General features: G+C 32.9%; 1 protein-coding gene across 4 annotated transcripts; it reads left to right on the forward strand.

Moving 5' to 3' along the window:
* Positions 1 to 3129: 3129 nt before the first annotated feature.
* On the forward strand, positions 3130 to 9688 carry irgq1 (immunity-related GTPase family, q1). Of its 4 annotated transcripts, none has more exons than XM_073925417.1 (5): positions 3130 to 3325; positions 6003 to 6737; positions 7680 to 8070; positions 8158 to 8298; positions 8907 to 9688. In XM_073925417.1, the coding sequence occupies exons 1-5, from the start codon at positions 3294 to 3296 to the stop codon at positions 9099 to 9101; spliced, it is 1494 nt and encodes a 497-aa protein (XP_073781518.1). In that variant the 5' UTR covers positions 3130 to 3293; the 3' UTR covers positions 9102 to 9688. The 4 variants fall into 4 exon arrangements, with proteins under 4 accessions (XP_073781518.1, XP_073781519.1, XP_693683.6 ...); XM_073925418.1 differs by having other exon boundaries at positions 8910 to 9688; XM_688591.10 differs by having other exon boundaries at positions 7680 to 8298.
* Positions 9689 to 19201: the final 9513 nt, after the last annotated feature.

Genomic DNA, 19201 nt, shown 5'->3' on the forward strand with positions numbered 1-19201 from the left:
ACTGTATTTAAATGTCGATGGTCCAGGATCAACAATAGTGAATTTACACTGTATTTAAATGTCGATGGTCCAGGATCAACAATAGTGAATTTACACTGTATTTAAATGTTGATGGTCCAGGATCAACATTGGTGAAATTACCCTGTATTTAATTGATGATGATCCAAGATCAACATTCGTAAACTGACACTGTATTTAAATGTTTATGATGGTCAAGGATAAACAATAGTGAATTAACACTGTATTTAAATGTTTATGATGGTCCAGGATCAGCAATAGTGAATTAACACTGTATTCAAATGTTGATGGTCCAGGATCAGCAATAGTGAATTAACACTGCATTTAAATGTTGATGGTCCAGGATCAACATTAGTGAATTTACATTGTATTTAAATGTTGATGGTCCAGGATCAACATTAGTGTATTTACACTGCATTTAAATGTTGATGGTCCAGGATCAACATTAGTGAATTTACACTGTATTTAAATGTTTATGATGGTCCAGGATCAACATTGGTGAACTTACACTGTAGTTTAATGATGATGGTCCAGGATCAACATTAGTAACTTTACAATGTATTTAAATGTTTATAATGGTCCAGGATCAGCAATAGTGAATTAACACTGTATTTAAATGTTGATGGTCCAGGATCAACATTAGTGAATTTACACTGTATTTAAATGTTTATGATGGTCCAGGATCAACATTGGTGAACTTACAATGTATTTAAATGTTTATGATGGTCCAGGATCAACATCAGTGAATTTACACTGTATTTAAACAATGATGGTCCAGGATCAACAATAGTGAACTTACACAGTATTTAAATAATGATTGTCAAGGATCAACAATAGTGAATTTACACTGTATTTAAATGATGATGGTCCAGGATCAACATTGGTGAATTTACACTGTATTTAAATAGTTATGATGGTCTAATATATAAATTTAAGAAACTATATAATACAACTTAGAATACAGTAAAAGAGAACAGTTTTTTTAACTTCATTTTCACATTAGACACACAAGATAAAAAGCAAAACAAAAAGTACATTAAACAAATTTAAAGAAATAATAATGCAATATAAAAATAAAGAATCAGGTAGCCTTAAAATTCTCATAATATTTACTTAAGAAAAAGCACATTTCTTATTATCAATTAATCCAAGTGAGCTAATTAAATGTACTATTACACGTAGGAAGTCTATGAAAGTTGGATTTTTTTAAGGAACCTCTGTTTGTAAATGCAATATTTCCCAGCAAGTTTAAAAAAGTTCACTGTGTCTTCTAACAATTTGTTTTGGTTTTCAAAATAACAATAACATCCTTAAGGTGCAAATTACCACTCATAATAACACTGGAAAAGCAATATGAATTTAAATCATTCCAAAACAATGATGATGCATTGCATGAAAAAACAAATGACAATTGTCTTCACAGATAATACCAGTAATATCTTAATATTTGGACAAAAGTGCATTACACGAGAAAGTATTGTGCAAATTTTTAAATTGCACCTCTTTCATTTTATTAGGAATACAGAATTTATATGGTAATAACCATGCTATCCTCCACTGAACGTTAACAATTAAAGAACCCCCAAAAATTTCCCCCTAGGAGTAATTGAGTTTTGTGACTGGGACAATTGACAGATGAACTTATTATTGCATTTAACACTAAGAATAGATTTTCCTCCTAGCCATAATTGTGACAATTGTTTGGAAACTGCCTTTTCTACTACTAAGAGCTGCTTTCATAAGATATAGTAATCTAGGTATAGCCTTTATAATCAACTTAAATTCCATATAGCCTACTGGGCAGGGAATTGATTAATATTTATAAAACTTTCATAAGTTAAGAGATCCCTGTTACAATTAAAAGTACAGAAACAAAAATAATGTTTTTGTTAAACCATTTATCCCCTTATTTTTTTTTAAATTATTTTTCATAATGTCTGCATTATTCCATAAAATGGTTTCGTGGGGTGAGAAATTGTGGTTGTATATAAGTTTCCAGGCTAATAGAGCTTGTTGGTGGAATTTAGCTAATTTAATAGGTAATTTACAAATAGAATTGCACTTCATTAAAAAAGAAAGGCCACAAATCATTTTAAATATATAGGAATAAAATACCACACAGAGTGTGAACCAAGCAAACATCTCTTTAGCCAATTGATTTTAAATGTATTATTGGTGTCATCAAAATTTAGGACTTCAAGACCTCCCTCACTTATTTTATTTGACAACACATGTTTCTTCAATTTGTGAGGTTTATTATTCCAAATAAAATCAAGAAAAACTTTATCTATATGTTTAGAAGTGTGATTCTACTGCTAAAGATAATGAGGGGCACACAAATCTAAATTAAATGTTTATGTATATATATATTATTTTTTTATTTTTACTTTTTTATTGCTGAAACCAGGAACATAAATACATAACAGTACATGAAACTAAAATTACAGTATCAATCAACAAATGGCATTGACAAAAAGTACAGTACAGTATGAAACAATGGAAAAAAATAAAGGAGATGAAGAGAAGAGAGAAAAGGAAAAAAATGACTTTTTTTTTTTTTTGCAAATGCAAGGGTTAATTTCAGGTTACTCATACAAAGATCTTAAAAGCAGAGCATATTTCGACAGTTTTAAAGCTTTTTTTAAAGACAATCCTGAAATCACCTTTATATAGTTCTCCATATCTTTAATTAAGACCACAAAGGCAGGTTTACTATTTGTGAATTTGCATTTGTGAATGTAAAATTTGCTCAAGAAAATAATCAAATTGATTAAAAACACATTATTTTCTTTTGTGGGGTCCGAGTTAAAATACCCCAAAATAATAATTTTCATTTGTATAGAAAATTCAGGTAGATACTTCATTTTAATAAAAAAAATCTATATTATTCCAAAACTCTTGATTGGATTGACATGACCAAAAGTACCTCCGTTTCATCAGCATTCACACAAAAAGGAACAGCACTACTCAGTGTCAACTCTAAACTTTCGTATAAATACATTAATCTGATCTTTTTTTTAAACTGTAAGTTATTACAGCATAATACATGCTTTAAATGTTTTATGTGTCGTCAGTTTCGCTTTCTTTACGTCATTCCCTCCTCCCACTGGCATATGGAGATGGAATTCGTGTTTAGAGCAGTTGACACTTCCGAAAACAAATGATCCAGAAAGCCAGTTGGCTTAGAAATTTAGACGTTGATGGTTTAGCAAATGCATGTTTCATATGTGCGCTCTTATCTATACTTTAGCTTTAACAGGGATTTCGTGTAAACAATGAAGCACAGCGGCAGCGTGATGGATAATGGGTGAGTGGATTTTCATAGCAGGAAATTACTTTACTGTAACGTTACAAATATCTGTCTGCGTTTGTCGACGCGCACGTCCGCGTCCAGTAACTGTTTATGCAAACTCTAGAATGTCGGTTAAAGTTTTAATAAGCAGGTATTACGGTTGATACGCTCGTTTCAGCGAGGAAACGCCAAGCAGCAACAGATGACTATTGTCAACATGGATGAATAAAAGAATATGTGAATTGGTTGATGCAGTCAGCACAATTATATTTTCGGTCAGACAGAATATATATATATATATATATATATATATATATATATATATATATATATATATATATATATATATATATATATATATATAGTTTTCCAACATTAGCCACTCAACATTTTCACTAGCCACAATTTTGTTGTTGGGAAAATATATTTTATTTGCAAAATTTGACTTTGACGTGCTAAAATTACTAGATTTTGTTATGTCCACATGTTTTATCATTTATTTTATTTTGTGTGTCGTGTATGAGCTTGCTCAGTGAGCATGAACAAATGGGTCATGATTTCATAGTGTATTACAATTATTTTTTGGAATTTAGCGACTTTATCTCTGACCACACCAAATATAAAAAATTATTTCTTAGCCTCAAATTTTAAATGTGTCAAAACAAGCAAAATATAGCTGTGTACTATACTTTCTATTCTATTTAACAAGACAGTTCTTTAAAAATTGTCATTTAAAAAATAATTATTGTCATGTATCTAAAACTATGCACAGTAATCTGTTCTGGCTAAAGGTTTTAGATCACCAGTTAACTACACATAAATGAGGAGTTAATCTCCCATTAAAGCAATTTATTGTAAAGAAAAAAAAGACAGAAAAAAAAGATAATTAAACCATATTAACAAAAATAACTGTAAAAAAAGAAAGCAGGTGAAAAAAAATACTGTGTATGACAATGAAAGGATGACCAAGCGCACACGATTAATGTTAGGCCTGTTAATAATCTGTTCAAAGAATTTAAGTGTAAGCAACTAGTGCTGCTTATACAAAAACAAATCTGGACCTCTTGAAAGCAGCAAGACTGTGGGTGCATGAGCATATCTTTTTGCCTAGTCTATTTAAAAGAGAACCGATCACATCAGTTGAGCTTATATCCACGGTTGCTTCACGCAGGGAAACGGGAGTGCGCATGCGTTTTAAACAGTTGCGAGTGTCACATCAGCTGTTAGCGCGAGTGTTCATTCTCTCATTCGGTAATCACCTGCTTTCTTTTGCTCGCGCAAACACAATAGTGTTTGTCAGTTGTGCTGCTTCTCGATTCTCATCCTTTTTGTTTAATACTGCTTTTAAGAAAACTACAATTTAAAAAATATTTTCAACCGGCCAAAGTGGCTAGTAAGAGTGTGTCTAACCTGCCATAGCTGAAATCTACCCGCAATTGTGCGGGTGTTAATGTCAAGCCCTATATATATATATATATATATATATATATATATATATATATATATATATATATATATATATATATATATATATATATATACATTAAAGAATAATAAAGTTGGCTGTTTATGCTTGAAAGATAATTATTAAAATAATAAATGATCAACATTTTCATATACATTGCCTACATATTCATTACAAAACTGTGATACTGTACACAGTTCGTAAAGTTTTTTTTTTCTTTTTCTTTTTCATTTTTCATTTTGTTGGTTTAATTTAATTTGTTTAATCAGCCTACTTTCTCCTTGGAGTTTGTATCACCATAGTCCCTAAATATATGTAAATACAGGAAATTTTATTTAACTTCTTAAACCAAATATAGCCCCATTGTATACAGTGTATACTTTAAACCAGGGGTCACCAACCTTTTTAAAACTGAGAGCTACTTCGTAGGTACCGATTAATGTGAAGGGATACCAGTGTGATACACACTTCTCATATAACAAATATGCTTAATTTACTTTTAATTATATGTGTATTATTAATAATTCTTGATATTCATCTATGTAAAGACACTGATCATGCTAATGATTTCTCACAGTAGTTTTCAGCAATGATTCAACAAGGTAATCAACAAGATAAATATCAATATGCAACACTTTATTTATATATGCAAGTAATATATTTTAAAAAAAATTTTCATGTACAATATTTTCACTAGCCACTAACAATTTTTAACAAATCATGCACTACATTGTACCATGTTTGTACAGATTATCTATTTTGTAACATAAATCAACTTTCAGATTTTACTTAAATTATCACTAAATCTACAGCATTTTTAACATAGCCGAGACTCTTCTAACCATTGTAGCTGCCCCGAGTTGGACAAAGAGAGTGGAGATTATATTTGTTAGTCTTTAAGCACAGTTTTGCTATCCTGTCTGAAAATGCCTTGATATTCAAATAAAAAGTGTAGCTCTAAATGAGGCTTCGGTTGCAGTTTTTTGAGTGGTTTTCACAAACTTTCCTTTAATTCGCAGACATTTTCCACTTCCATTTTCCACTTCCAGCTTACAGATAAGTGGCACTATAGTGAGTTTTTTTTAGAATAGGCCCATGGGCAACTTGTAATTTTTGTGGGCTACCTGGCACCATGTTGGTGACCCCTGCTAAAAACTAAAGGACTCCAAGTGTGTGCTGATGGAATGTTCTTACAAAATGTTGACAGAGTATTATGTTTTTTTCTAGATTATGCATGCCAGCAAAAGTCCAAGAAGATCATTTAGGCACAATCAGAGATGTATTTGCTGGTGAAAGCCCCGAGACAATACCCCATCGGCTTATTTCTCTTTTGGAGGTGTTTGACCGTTTTAAGATAGATATTGCTGTGACTGGAGACTCTGGTGCAGGAAAGTCTTCTTTAATCAATGCGATTCTTGGACTGAAACCTGATGACAAAGGAGCTGCTCAAACTGGAGCTATAGAAACCACAAAACAAGCAACTATGTATCAGCAATCAAATCTGCCCCACATCAGGTTGTGGGATCTTCCAGGAATGGGAACCCCTTCCTTTGCGTCCAAGAGTTATGTAAAGATGATGAACTTTGACCTTTACGACATGTTTATGGTCGTGATCTCAGAGAGGGTTCGAGAAAACAACATGCTCTTGGTTGATGAAATTGATAAACGTAAGAAGCCATTTTATTTTATTAGAACCAAAATCGATAACGATGTGAAGTCCCAGCGAAGGAAAAGCAAATTTTCTGAAACACAAGCGTTGGAACAAATGAGACAAGACTGTGAGAAATATCTGAAGGAGAAGAAACTGGACCCTCATATATTTTTAGTTTCAACCCATGACACACATAATTATGAGTTTCAGAAGTTCATCAGCACCTTTAAAGATGAGGTTTTCAAAATTAGAGCTGAAGAATTTTCAGGTTTTCTGGACAAGATGCTTCATGGTGGATGGCTAAAAGCAAGGTGAGTATTGAAACTAAATGCTAGCTCAAAACAGTTAGATTTTGATAATATTGCTCTCATAAAGCTACCTTTATCTATCTATCTATCTATCTATCTATCTATCTATCTATCTATCTATCTATCTATCTATCTATCTATCTATCTATCTATCTATCTATCTATCTATCTATCTATCTATATATATATATACACACACACACACACACACACACACACACACACACACACACACAACAACACACACACACACACACACACACACACACACACACACACACACACACACACACACACACACACACACACTCACCCACCGGCTGCTTTATTAGGTACATCTTTCTAACTGCTTGTTAACAAAAAATTTCTAATCAGCCAATCACATGGCAGCAACTCGATGCATTTATGCATGTAAACATGGTCAAGGTGATCAGCTGCAGTTCAAGAATGTCCTCAGAATGTATGATTGACATATTTTAAATGTGTTGCTAAATAAATTAATCAACAAATAAACAAATAATTATTTTAAATAAATTAATAATTTCAATGCTTAATCAGCTTGTTTACTGTTGTATGGTTTGTTAGGACAGGACAGCCAAGATACAAATCTGGAATCATAGTTTTTTCAACTTTATTTTTTTTAAATCTAAATATTAATAAAATCACCTTTAAATCCATCTAAATTAAGCAGTGGATGTTTCGAATCCAAAATTTAGTTTTGATATACTTAGACTGGAAAATTGACAAAATGTATTTATGGAATCTGATTTTAACTTGATGTTCTAAGGCTTTTTGGTATAAAAGAAAAATCAATAATGTTGAGCTATATAGATAATTTTTAAGACTGGATTTGGACTCCATGGTCGCTAATAGATTTAAGCACAGAGTAAATTTGTGTTCATTGTTTGTAATCATTCGTGTTATTAATATGTCTCTTTCATTTAGATATGCTACACAGCACGTCCAGCAGACTGAGAAACTTGAAACGGAAGACATCACAAAATTGCAGAATATGTACAAGAGCACAGGCTTTGGAGCTGCAAAAGTCAGTGCTGTGCTGGAGGCTTTGAGTCACTTTCAGCTTGATGTTGCAGTTTTGGGTGAGACGGGATCTGGAGTGTCCACTTTGGTAAATGCATTAGTTGGTCTGGAGAATGAAGAGAGCAGTGGAGCAGGAGCATCCATCAGCAACCCAGCACTGAGTCCTGTATATCCAGATGTCCGGTTTTGGGATATTTCTGGCATAGAGGCTGTCATGGATTACTCAGTGTTTGAGATGAAACAAGCCATGAAATGTTACGACTTTTATATCATCATTGTTTCAGACTGGGAGAAAGTACGACATGTAAAACTCGCCAAGGAAGTTGAAAAATTAAGGAAGCATTACCTCTTGGTCCAGACTAAAGTCGACTCTTGTTTACAGACTCAGGGAGATTTATGCTGTGAAGAGACTGAGATACTGGATGGTCTTCGGGCACAATTTACACAAGAGCTTCAGAGGGAAAAACTGTCAGAACAGCAGATGTTTCTCATCAACAGCCAGGACAGAAGTGCATTTGATTTTGTAAGTTTGGAGAGTGCACTGTCCAGTGACCTCAACACTATCAGGACAAGTGCTTTTGCATATTATATCGCAAGAACAGTAAAGGAAAATTTGTAAAAAATATCACAGAAATATGTAAGATAGTTAAACATTAAGAATGAATGTTTTTGAATGAGGAACTGTATCTTACACTCACCAAGGCTACACTAGTTAAAAAAAAATTATATTAATAATATAGTAAAATGTTATTTAAATTTAAAATAATGTTTTCTTTTTAAATGTATTTAGAAAAATGGTCTTTGTTCTTGATAATTGTTCATATTATCATGGTTGAAAATATTTTTTTCTGCTTCATATTAATGTGTAAACAAGATTATTTGATGAGCAGCAAGTAAAAAAAATTATTTATAATAGAATTATTTTTAACATTACAAATCTCTACCATCTCTTTTCAGTAATTTCATCTTTTTTGATTAATAAAATAATCCAAAAGAACAAATCTAGAAAGATATAAAAACATAGAAATACTCATTTATTCATTCGTTTTCCCTTCGACTTAGTCCCTTTATTAATCAGGGGTGGCCACATGGTAATGAACAGCCAACTTACTCAGCATATGTTTTACACAGCAGATGCCCTTCCAGCTGCAACCCATCACTGTGAAACACCCATACACTAATTCACCTATAACCACATGTTTTTGGACTGTGGGGGAAACCGGAGCACTCGGAGGAAACCCATGCCAAAATGGGGAGAACATGCAAACTCCACAAAGAAGCATTTCTGACCCAGCCAGGGCTCGAACTAGCGACTTCTTGCTGTGAGGCAATTGTGCTACCCACTGTGCCACCTTGACATCACATTAAATATGTTAAAACAGATGTTTTTTTTTTTTTTTATGAGCCATATAACATTTTCACAAGAATATGACCCAGAACAAACAACAGTGACAGTTCTGGTTAATTTACCGTCAACTGTTTTTGTTTAGGGTTGTTTTTGGTACTGATGTATACAACTGGTGTGTGATGTTTTAGGGACGTTCAATATATTAATGGAATTTTTCTGTACGTTATAAAGTAGTTTAATAATTTAGTATTTTTCTGTCTGTGATGTGTGTTAAAGTAAACGCAAAAAAAAAGGCACATTGGGATTGATGGTCTCTGTCAAAATTCTTGCAAAAGAATAGAAAATATTCATATGGGAAACTGAAAATTATTGGAAAAACTGGTCTGTAGTATAGAAAATAAAAATGTAAGTGTGCCATTTATTTTTTGTATGATGATTGTTGTACCACTTAAAGCAGTAACTTAAAACTGTTTTTTGTTTAAGAAAATGTTTATGGAAAAAAAAAAAAACAGACTATATGTGAGTTATACTGTAACATAAAATCTGAATACATTTAGTGAAACTATTCAAGATGTCTGTGTGCATTTTTCAGGTCAAATTCTTGTGTTGTTTTGGATTACAAGATAAACACTTTGTGACTATGTCAGGCGTCAGTGATAAGAACTGGAAAAATCCAGTCACAACCTAAAACATTTTAAAAGGCTTCATAATTTAAAATGTATCATAAACCTTTTTTTTTCTTAAAAAAAACCCAATATATAGTTACACATCGATCTGCCTAAAACAAATTTAATGGCTCTAAAAATAAGGTTTAACAATAATGCCTACATATAGTTGAAGTCAGAATTATTAGCCCCCTGTTTATTTCTTTTCCCTAATTTCTATTTAACGGAGAGAAGATTGTTTTTCAACACATTTCTAAACATAATGGTTTAATAACTGATTCATTTTATCTTTGCCATGATGACATAATGCTAATAATTTTGTCTTTGAAATAGTGTTTAAAAAAAATGAAAATCTGCTTCTATTCTAGCCGAAATAAAACAAATAAGACTTTCTCCAGAAGAGAAAGATGTTTGCTCTGTTAAACATCATTTAGGTAATATTTTGAAAAAAAAAATCTAAATCAAAGGGGGGGCTAATGATTCTGACTTCAACTGTATATGAATTATAGTACCACCATGGAACAAAAAGGAGTTTATTTACATTTTATTAAAACATTTTTTAATTCAGATTCATACTTATGGGAAACCACATACCACATGCATTCTGGATAATAGAACAAAAAAATCTGTGTCTGGATATTTAGAACACCCTGACAATCAACTCCTGTCAATAAGTTAATTTTTGTTATTGAAGTTTATGAAATTTTTTAAATATTTACAAAGTAAAAATATTGCTGAACTAATATACAAAACGTTATTACAAAATTCCCAAAAATAATAAAAAATATTTTAGAATTTTGTTACGTTTGAGTCATTTTACATTATTTGTGATAAAAATATGTTTAATTGACAACTCATTAAAGTAATTAAAGTTTATTATTAAGAAGTAGAAAAGTGTAAAGGGTATTTAAGTGAACAATGTTTAAAAATAAATAAATTAGGTATTGAACTTGATTGATGGACTGAAAAAAAAAATCAAACTGAAAACTGTCTACTAATTGTAATATATTGTAACATATTTCACTACATTAACATTTGCTTTTTTTTATTATCAAAGCAGGATTTTGTTTGCTAAGCTAAAGAATGACACAGTATTTACAATATCATTTGATTTAATAAGCAAAAGAGGCAGGAATTATGTTTATGCTTTATAGGAAATAAATCAATGATCTGAATGTGAACACAAAATACATTCTTAGCTAAATTATTTCAACACATGTACCAGGGACTTTCACATCATCCAGCCCAGCTTCTTTTTGTATTTCTTTAGCAGTTTTTGCCAGATCATTTAATACTTCTGTCAGGAGGTACTTCGTTGTAGCAAAGGATATTCCTGCAGCAGCAGCACTGCCTAGACCTGGAAGGAGACTCAAGCAATATTCAACTGTACCAATTGCAGCAGAGACTTGTACTTTGGTCAGAACTTTTTCTCGGATGGCAATGACAAACTTTGATTTGGCCATATCTTTCAGGTGGGGCTTGTTCACTTTTTCTGAAAGCCTTGTCAGGGATTTCTAATCTAAGCCAAATGCAAAGTAGCACCTTGTGAGAAATAGAACCACAATGGCCAAATCACATGCTGCTGATAGACCAGGCAGAGGGACCACAGCTATACCAGCAGAGGCAAAAGATACAGCCCAGGTCATGCATTCAAACATCTTTTCTTCTCAAGACATGCACTAGACCACACCGGTCAGGCTTGTAGAAGAGCAGATTGTTTGAGTTTTGGAAGCTCTTCAAAGATTGTGTTTAGAAGGTTTTCAAATTCATATTTGTTAGAATCTGTAGATGAAATCAAGAAAATGTTGGGCTTTCCCAGTGTTCTCAGATTTTTCTGACAGTCTTCTTTTATTGTGTCAAGGACCCTTTGTTCATCAAATGTTTTTTTTTTTTTTCCTGATGAAATGTCGTTATCAATCTTGAAGTGAACAATGTAAAGTTTTTCTTCTGCTTTTTCATTTCTTTGGCTAACCTGATGTCATTCTCTGTGAATCTCGCTGAGGTGAGAATCACAGCGATGTTAAGTAAGACATTCATAAACTGGTCAAATGCTTCTTTGGCTTTTGCTGTGGCCTTTTCCAAGGTTGATTCGCCTGAGGCATTTACTGCCTCAACAACAGCAGGGTCTTGAACTTCCATGTTTTGAACAGCAAACTTAGCCAATGATTCAAGAACAGATCTAAGTTAGAGACATAATTGTCAAAGTCAGGGGTGACAAACTAAGTTTCTGGAGGGCCGCAGCCCTGCTCAGTTAAGTTCCAACCCTGCTTCAACACAATTAAGCTGCTATCACACTGGACTATTTTCACCATCTTCCATTCATACGCACGCGAATGCGTCAGACCGGAAACACAAACTTGTGTGTCAAGTTTCGCTGTTTGCTGCGGTGTAAAGTTCAAACTTGGTGAACTTGGTGACCTGCGAAATCGCATCACTTCTTTTAAAAAACATGGACCAATCGCTCTCTTTTTTTAATGTCTAATCTTGTTTAACCTTGCCTTTTTTCGCAGCGCCATACTACAGAATTTCGCATGCACAAACTCTAGCCTGACCGCAGCATTGCCTGTGAGTTTCAAACAAGCCTGAAGGACTCAATTTGTTTGATCAGGTGTGTTTAATTAGGGTTGGAACTAAATTGCAGAGCTGCGGTGCTCCAGAAACTTAGTATGACACCTGTGGTCCAAATAATGCAAATAATATGAAGCCAATTCTAAAAAAACTGAGTTGACACTGACCAACAATCACAATTGCAGAGTCAAGAGACAATCTCAGAGTTGAAAGTTTTATTTTAAAATATGATCTGCAAGCCATAATGGCCATCTACGATTCAGAGAGGCCTTGAAATGCTAATGCAAAACACATTTTTGATTATATATTAACGAGCAGACAAAAAGAAAAATTGTTGTGAAATTTTTGTAGTGGTGCAATCCTGTGATAATGTTATAGTAACCCAACGTAAGTCTTTTTTGCTGGTATCTATACTTTTTTTTTTCTTTGGCAACTTTTACTCCACTACATTTTTTTTCAACAAATACTATGCTCTGATACACCTCTCTTCGATTCATGACATGCTTATAATACTCTGCAATAAGATGAAGAGTGGCACCTGCCACTGATAAACAACTGCTGGGAAGGAGACGAACGCTTGCAACAAATAGAACTCAAAAAGATTCTTCTACTAGCCAAAGAAATATTGGTGTTTAAAAACTCAGAACAGAGCTAAAGCTGAACACAATCATGCTCCTGAAACATGGAACAAGTTTAGAAAAAGTTTTATTATTTATTGGCTGTTAACTTTTTGTTACATGTGCAATTAATAACAAAGGGTTTATCTTTTATTTGTAGCATATACTTTTGCTTTCGTTACATTAAAAAATTAAATAGTAAAACATACTTTTCATATGACAACAATTTTAATGATGAAACTATATTATTACCTGTAAAAATGTATTTGTTTTAAGTTTCTCTGAGTGTGCTGCGTCAGCTCGTTTGGCACTTTCTACTGCAAAGAAGCAAGACCATACAGGTCACAAGTTACTTTCTATTCCAAATAATTCAAATTCAAATGAATGTTACCTGAAAAACAACACACACAAAAAAGCATTTCCCACAGCTTATGAATATATATTAGTTCCAGTGAACCCATACAGGTGCATTTTAAACTGGCGTTGATGGGTATGCTTTAAATTAGCATAAACATAATTCTAAATCATAAAAATGCCTGAAAATTATTAAGAGCATTTCAGCTTTTTGTTTTATTCCTGTTATACAATTTAATCATGCTTCAATATAGGCAACTGTTCAAACTGAAAAACCAAGAGTTATTAGATTTTTCCTAAAATGTAAAATTATAGAATAATCATAATCTAAAAAGAAGTTGGTGGTTCATTCCGCTGTGGCGACCCCAGATTATTAAAGGGACGAATATGAATGAACAAATAATCTAAAAAGATATAATATTCTTAAAACATTTAAAACAGTTTATAAACTTTACAATCATAAAAACAAAACAAATATTATTAACTTTGGTAGTAAATACAGTGACGGTTACAGAGTCGGTTACAATTACAATTGATATTACAGGTTTCAAATATGCACTCCTCATCACCTTGCACATTTCTGTAGACTGTTCAATACAGTGGAAGGATGTTGTATAGTCATATAAAAGGATAAATAATTATTAATGTAACATGGAGATGGATGTAAAAATCTTACCTGTATGTTTGAGATATCTGGGTGTGCCGTGCCACATCACTCTTGATTAGTTTCTATTGCAATCAAGTAAGCCACTTTCTCTTTATTCTCTAAATTCTGTGCAAGGCAATGCCTCTTCTTGTTATGTCACATTTGGTCCTTGCTTTCAGAGGCAATTTTGCATGTTTACACACTACACTGGCATATCTTATCAGACCTTTTTTTTTACAGTAAAATACTGGCCATACTGTTGCCAGTTAGTCACTGTAAGAGATATTTATGTTGGCTTGAGAAAGCCAACATACTGTTATACTACTCTGTCCTTGAAAACAAACGTATCTCCTCCTAGGCTTTTCATGCCACAAGGCCCAAATATGGTCAAAATGTGCCTTCTGCATTCAAGATTGTTGCTATATCTCCTCATGCCTGTAAGACTTATCATTTTTTTAATAAAAAATGTTAAATATTAAATTTTTATAATCCTGGCATATAAAAAAATTATACAAGCCCCAAATTTGGCCAAAAGCTGTATTAAGATGCGATAGATTTTGTTGCTATATCTTTAAGGTTTATCAGACTTATAGTTTTCCAATAAATAATTTTTAAGCATTATTTTTCTCAAAATACGGCGAGCCATTTTTGACTTAAACTCCATATTTTTTACTGATATGGCAAGCCATTTTTGCATGTATCACCTTCACACTTATAAAGCATTGTATTTTCAAAAAAATACAGCAAGCCATTTTTACATAATGTTCATTCCCTTAGTCCCTTTATTAATCAGGGGTCGCCACAACGGAATGAACCGCCAACTTTCCAGCATTTGTTTTACACAGCGAATGCCCTTCCAGCCACAACCCAACACCAGGAATACATAATGTTCAAGTCCAGTTTTTGACACTCATAAAGACTGTCATAGAAACATCGGGGTTGATTTAGATCACTCTTATTGCCAAGAATCTTTGATGTATCATCACTAACCTGTCAAATGCCCCCATAGCAATAAAACAGTATAACCTAGCAACCATTTAAAAATAGCAATATCTCTACATCAGAACATCGTAGGGACCTGGGCATTGGCTTGTTTGACTCATGCAAGCAAATGGGACTTCCTGTGTACTATGCATGGTAACAATGATAATGGAAGCCAAGTACTAATAACGATTAGCTACATGCTATGAATGATTATCTAAATGCAATAACATATGCTAGAAATGCCTACTGAGTATTAGCATTTGATCAAACATGTACACGAGCATTGCCATTTAGCAACTGCTTAGCAACCACCTAACAATGCCAAAAACGTTTGACTTTCTCAAGCCAACATCAAAGTTTATCAATGAACTTTAGGTTCTAGTTAACAGTGAGTTACTAGCAACAGTGTTGTCAGTTAAATACTGTCACAGAGCAGTAGCAGTAACTAACTGGAAACTGCTTACACATAATTACTGTACTGTACTCATGGCATAATACTGCATACACATTACCGGTATACCGTATAGTAGTTATTGTAGTGTTACTAAAGTTAATTAGTATTCTTTACTGTTATTAAAAAGAAATTATTTTTATTAGTTATTAATAGAAAGAATATAAATCCTCTAGAGAAATGTATTTTATTGTTTTGGCAAAAAAAACTAAAATAAACAGAAAATGTTTTAAAAATAATGAATAAATTTTTATTATACAGGAATCAGCAGATATAAATACATTTTTTATTTAAAATGAATAAACAACACATGCAGTGTATATAGCACAGGTGTCAAACATATTATTATTATTATTATATAAACAGACATATTATTTGTGGCCACAGCTATGCACAGTTTAGCTTTAACAATAATTACACACACTTGATCAAACGAAGTAAGTCATTCAGGCTTGTTGGAAATATACAGCTAATTGTGTTGAAGCAGCATGGGAACTAAACTCTGCTGGGCTGCTGCTGCTCTCCGGGAACTGAGTTTGACACCCATGGTATGTGGCATATTTTTAAAGCAACTGTCAACATTTATCACAATCACATATCCAATAAAAATATTATATTTGCAGAATAGTAAAGAAAAATTTGTAAAAATATCAGAAAAATATGAAAGATACCCTAGTTAAACATTTGGGAACATTAATTTTATGCTCACCGAGCCTACATAATTTTTTTTCAAATATAGAAATAATAATATGGTGAAATATTATTCCAATTTAAAATAATATACTGTTTGTTGATATATTTTAAGAAGCAATTTATTCATGTTGAATTTTTAGCAGCTTTTGTGTCACATGATCCTTCAAAATTCATATTTATATGCAGATTTGCTACTGACCATTTTTCATTGGTGGTACTGGTCCTTTGTTCCTGATATTCCTTCTTATTTTCATTCATTTTCTTGTCAGCTTAGTCCCTTTATTAATCAGGGGTTGCCACAGCGGAATGAACTTATCCAGCACATCTTTACGCAGCGGATGCCCTTCAAGCCGCAACCCATCTCTGGGAAACATCCACGCACACATTCACACACACTCATACACTACAGACAGTTTAACCTACCCAATTCACCTGTATGGCATGTCTTTGGACTGTGGGGGAAACCGGAGCAAACCCACACGAACGCAAGGAGAACATGCAAACTCCACCCAGAAACGCCAACTGAGCCGAGGATTGAACCAGCGACCTTCTTGCTGTGAGGCGACAGCTCTACCTACTGCGCCACAGCATCGCCCTTGTTATTATAATTGCTAAAAATATTTTTTCTACTGCATATTTTCATTAAAAAAATAATTATTTAGCCAAAAGTAAAAAGGGCATTTGTTTTAAATAACATTAAGGAAAAGCCAAAACTGGGTTGCGTAGTAAAAGTTGCCAGTGCAGTTGTAGGTAAAGCACAAAGACAACCAAATGAAATTTATTCAATGAGAATGAAGCAGAAAGCACATGCCATTATTGAAGATTGTTCCCATCCTTTAAATCTAAAATTTCAAGTAAGGAAAAATGTGTATCAAATGTTCTTTTGTGCCGACTGCCATTAAAATGTTAAATATATGTTTATGGTTAAAATTGACTTTTTATATGTGATTTATGTGATGACATTGGATGCATTTGTGTTGCCTGCTTTTTTTCTGTGATGTGTGTAATGTGAATCTGATGTGGGTGTGTGGTGAAGCCAAAGAAAAATTTCCACTTGTGGACAATAAAGTAAAACATTTTTTAACCTTAAAAATATCTTTACCATCACTTTTGTGCAATTTAATGTTTAATGTAAAACTATAAAAACAATATATCAAAGCAAACAGCAATATCACTTTTTCAAGGCATGTTTCTTTCTGATGTTTACAACTAGTGTGCAATGTAATCATTTCATGTAATTAGCAAATGTTTGTCAATAGTTATTATTATCCATTATATTATTCAGACTTTTTCTGTCTGTGACAGATTGTGTTTTTTGAAATTGTGTTGAAATGTTGTTAAAATGCAGAAAAGGTACCACATTTTGATGGGATTGCCTTGTCCAAATTCTTGCAAACTAATTTTAAATGTTTATATGAAAAACAGAAAATTCTTTGCAAATGTTGGTTTGCTATAAAGTATCAAATTCAGCATTTTGTAATAGTTGTATGCAGATTTTTAGACAAGCACTACATAATGTTTTCCCGCTGTTACTCAGATGACATTCTCATTACGTTGCTTGTTCTATTCCTTATTTTTAATGAAAAATGTATCTCCTCTAATGAAAACCACAAAACAGACTGTGAGGTATACTGTAACATTCATTCATTCATAGTCCCATTATTTATCCAGAGTCGCCACAGCAGAATGAACCACCAACTTATCCAGCTTAGTTTTATACAGCGGATGCCCTTCCAGCCGCAACCCATCACTGGGAAACATCCACACACACATACACTACTGACAATTTAGCCTACCCAATTTACTTATACCACATGTCTTTGGACTTGTGGGGGAAACCGTAGCACCCGGAGGAAACCCACTTGAACACTGGTAGAACATGCAAACTCCACACAGAAATGCCAACTGTCCTAGCCAAGACCAGCGACCTTCTTGCTGTGAGGCGAACGTGCTACCCACTGCACCACCTATACTGTAACATAATATCAGAAATAGTTTTATTGAAACTACATTACTCAAGATGTCATTAGTCATGCTGTGTGTACTGTTCAGGTCAAATGCTGTATGTGTTGTTCTGGGTAACAACACAAACAAATACATTGTGACTCTATGCCAGGTGTCAGTGATAAGCAGAACTGGAATAATCTATTGTGATAGCTCAGTCAGACCGTACAAAGTTTTAAAAGACTTTATAATCACAAATGAGTCATAAACCTGTTAAAACGTCCAAAAACAAACCTGTAAAGAAAGGGTTGGGCTTTTTTCTTTCTTACTAAAGCATCTTATATTCACACACCCATCAGCTTTTTATGACTAGCATACCTCTAAAAATTTGAGTTTAACTGGCAATATACAGTTGAAGTTAGAATTATTAGCTCCCCTGTTTATTTTTCCCCCCGTTTTCCATTTGATAGGGAGCAGTTTTTTTCAAAACATTTCTAAACATAATAGTTTTAATAACTCATTTCTCATAACTGTTTTTTTTTGTCATGATGACAGTAAACAATATTTGACTAGATATTTTTCAAGACACTTCTATACAGCTTAAAGTTACAAAGGCTTTAGGGTTTTTAGGCAAGTTATTGTATAACGATGGTTTGTTCTGTAGACTATGGAAAAAAATTAGCCTAAAGGGTCTGATAATTTTGTCCTTAAAATGGTGTTTAAAAAATATCAAACTGTTTTTTTTCTAGTTGAAATAAAACAAATAAGACTTTATCCAAATGAAAAAAATATCATCAGACATAGTGTGAAAATGTCCTTGCTCTGTTAAACATAATTTGGGAAACATTTAAAAAAGAAAAAAAATCAAAGGGGGGCTAATAAGTCTGACTTCGACTGTATCATATTTCCATAAGCACACTAAGTACCACCATGAAACAAAAAAGAGCCTAAAGGTTTGCTATCTTAAGATGACTTTGTTACCATGTAACTGTTCATTTAACTATTGACTAATGTAAATTAATTACATGTACTTGCTAGTTAGTTGCTTGTTAGTGTTAGCGTGCGGGTTAGTTTTAGGATTATTTGCTGTAATCATTTATAAACATTTGTAATTACAATGATTACATGGAACATGTATAACACGGACACTTTAATA

The sequence above is a fragment of the Danio rerio genome, chromosome 16 (genome assembly GCF_049306965.1).
Source record: "Danio rerio strain Tuebingen ecotype United States chromosome 16, GRCz12tu, whole genome shotgun sequence".
In the NCBI taxonomy this organism is placed as follows: domain Eukaryota; kingdom Metazoa; phylum Chordata; class Actinopteri; order Cypriniformes; family Danionidae; genus Danio; species Danio rerio.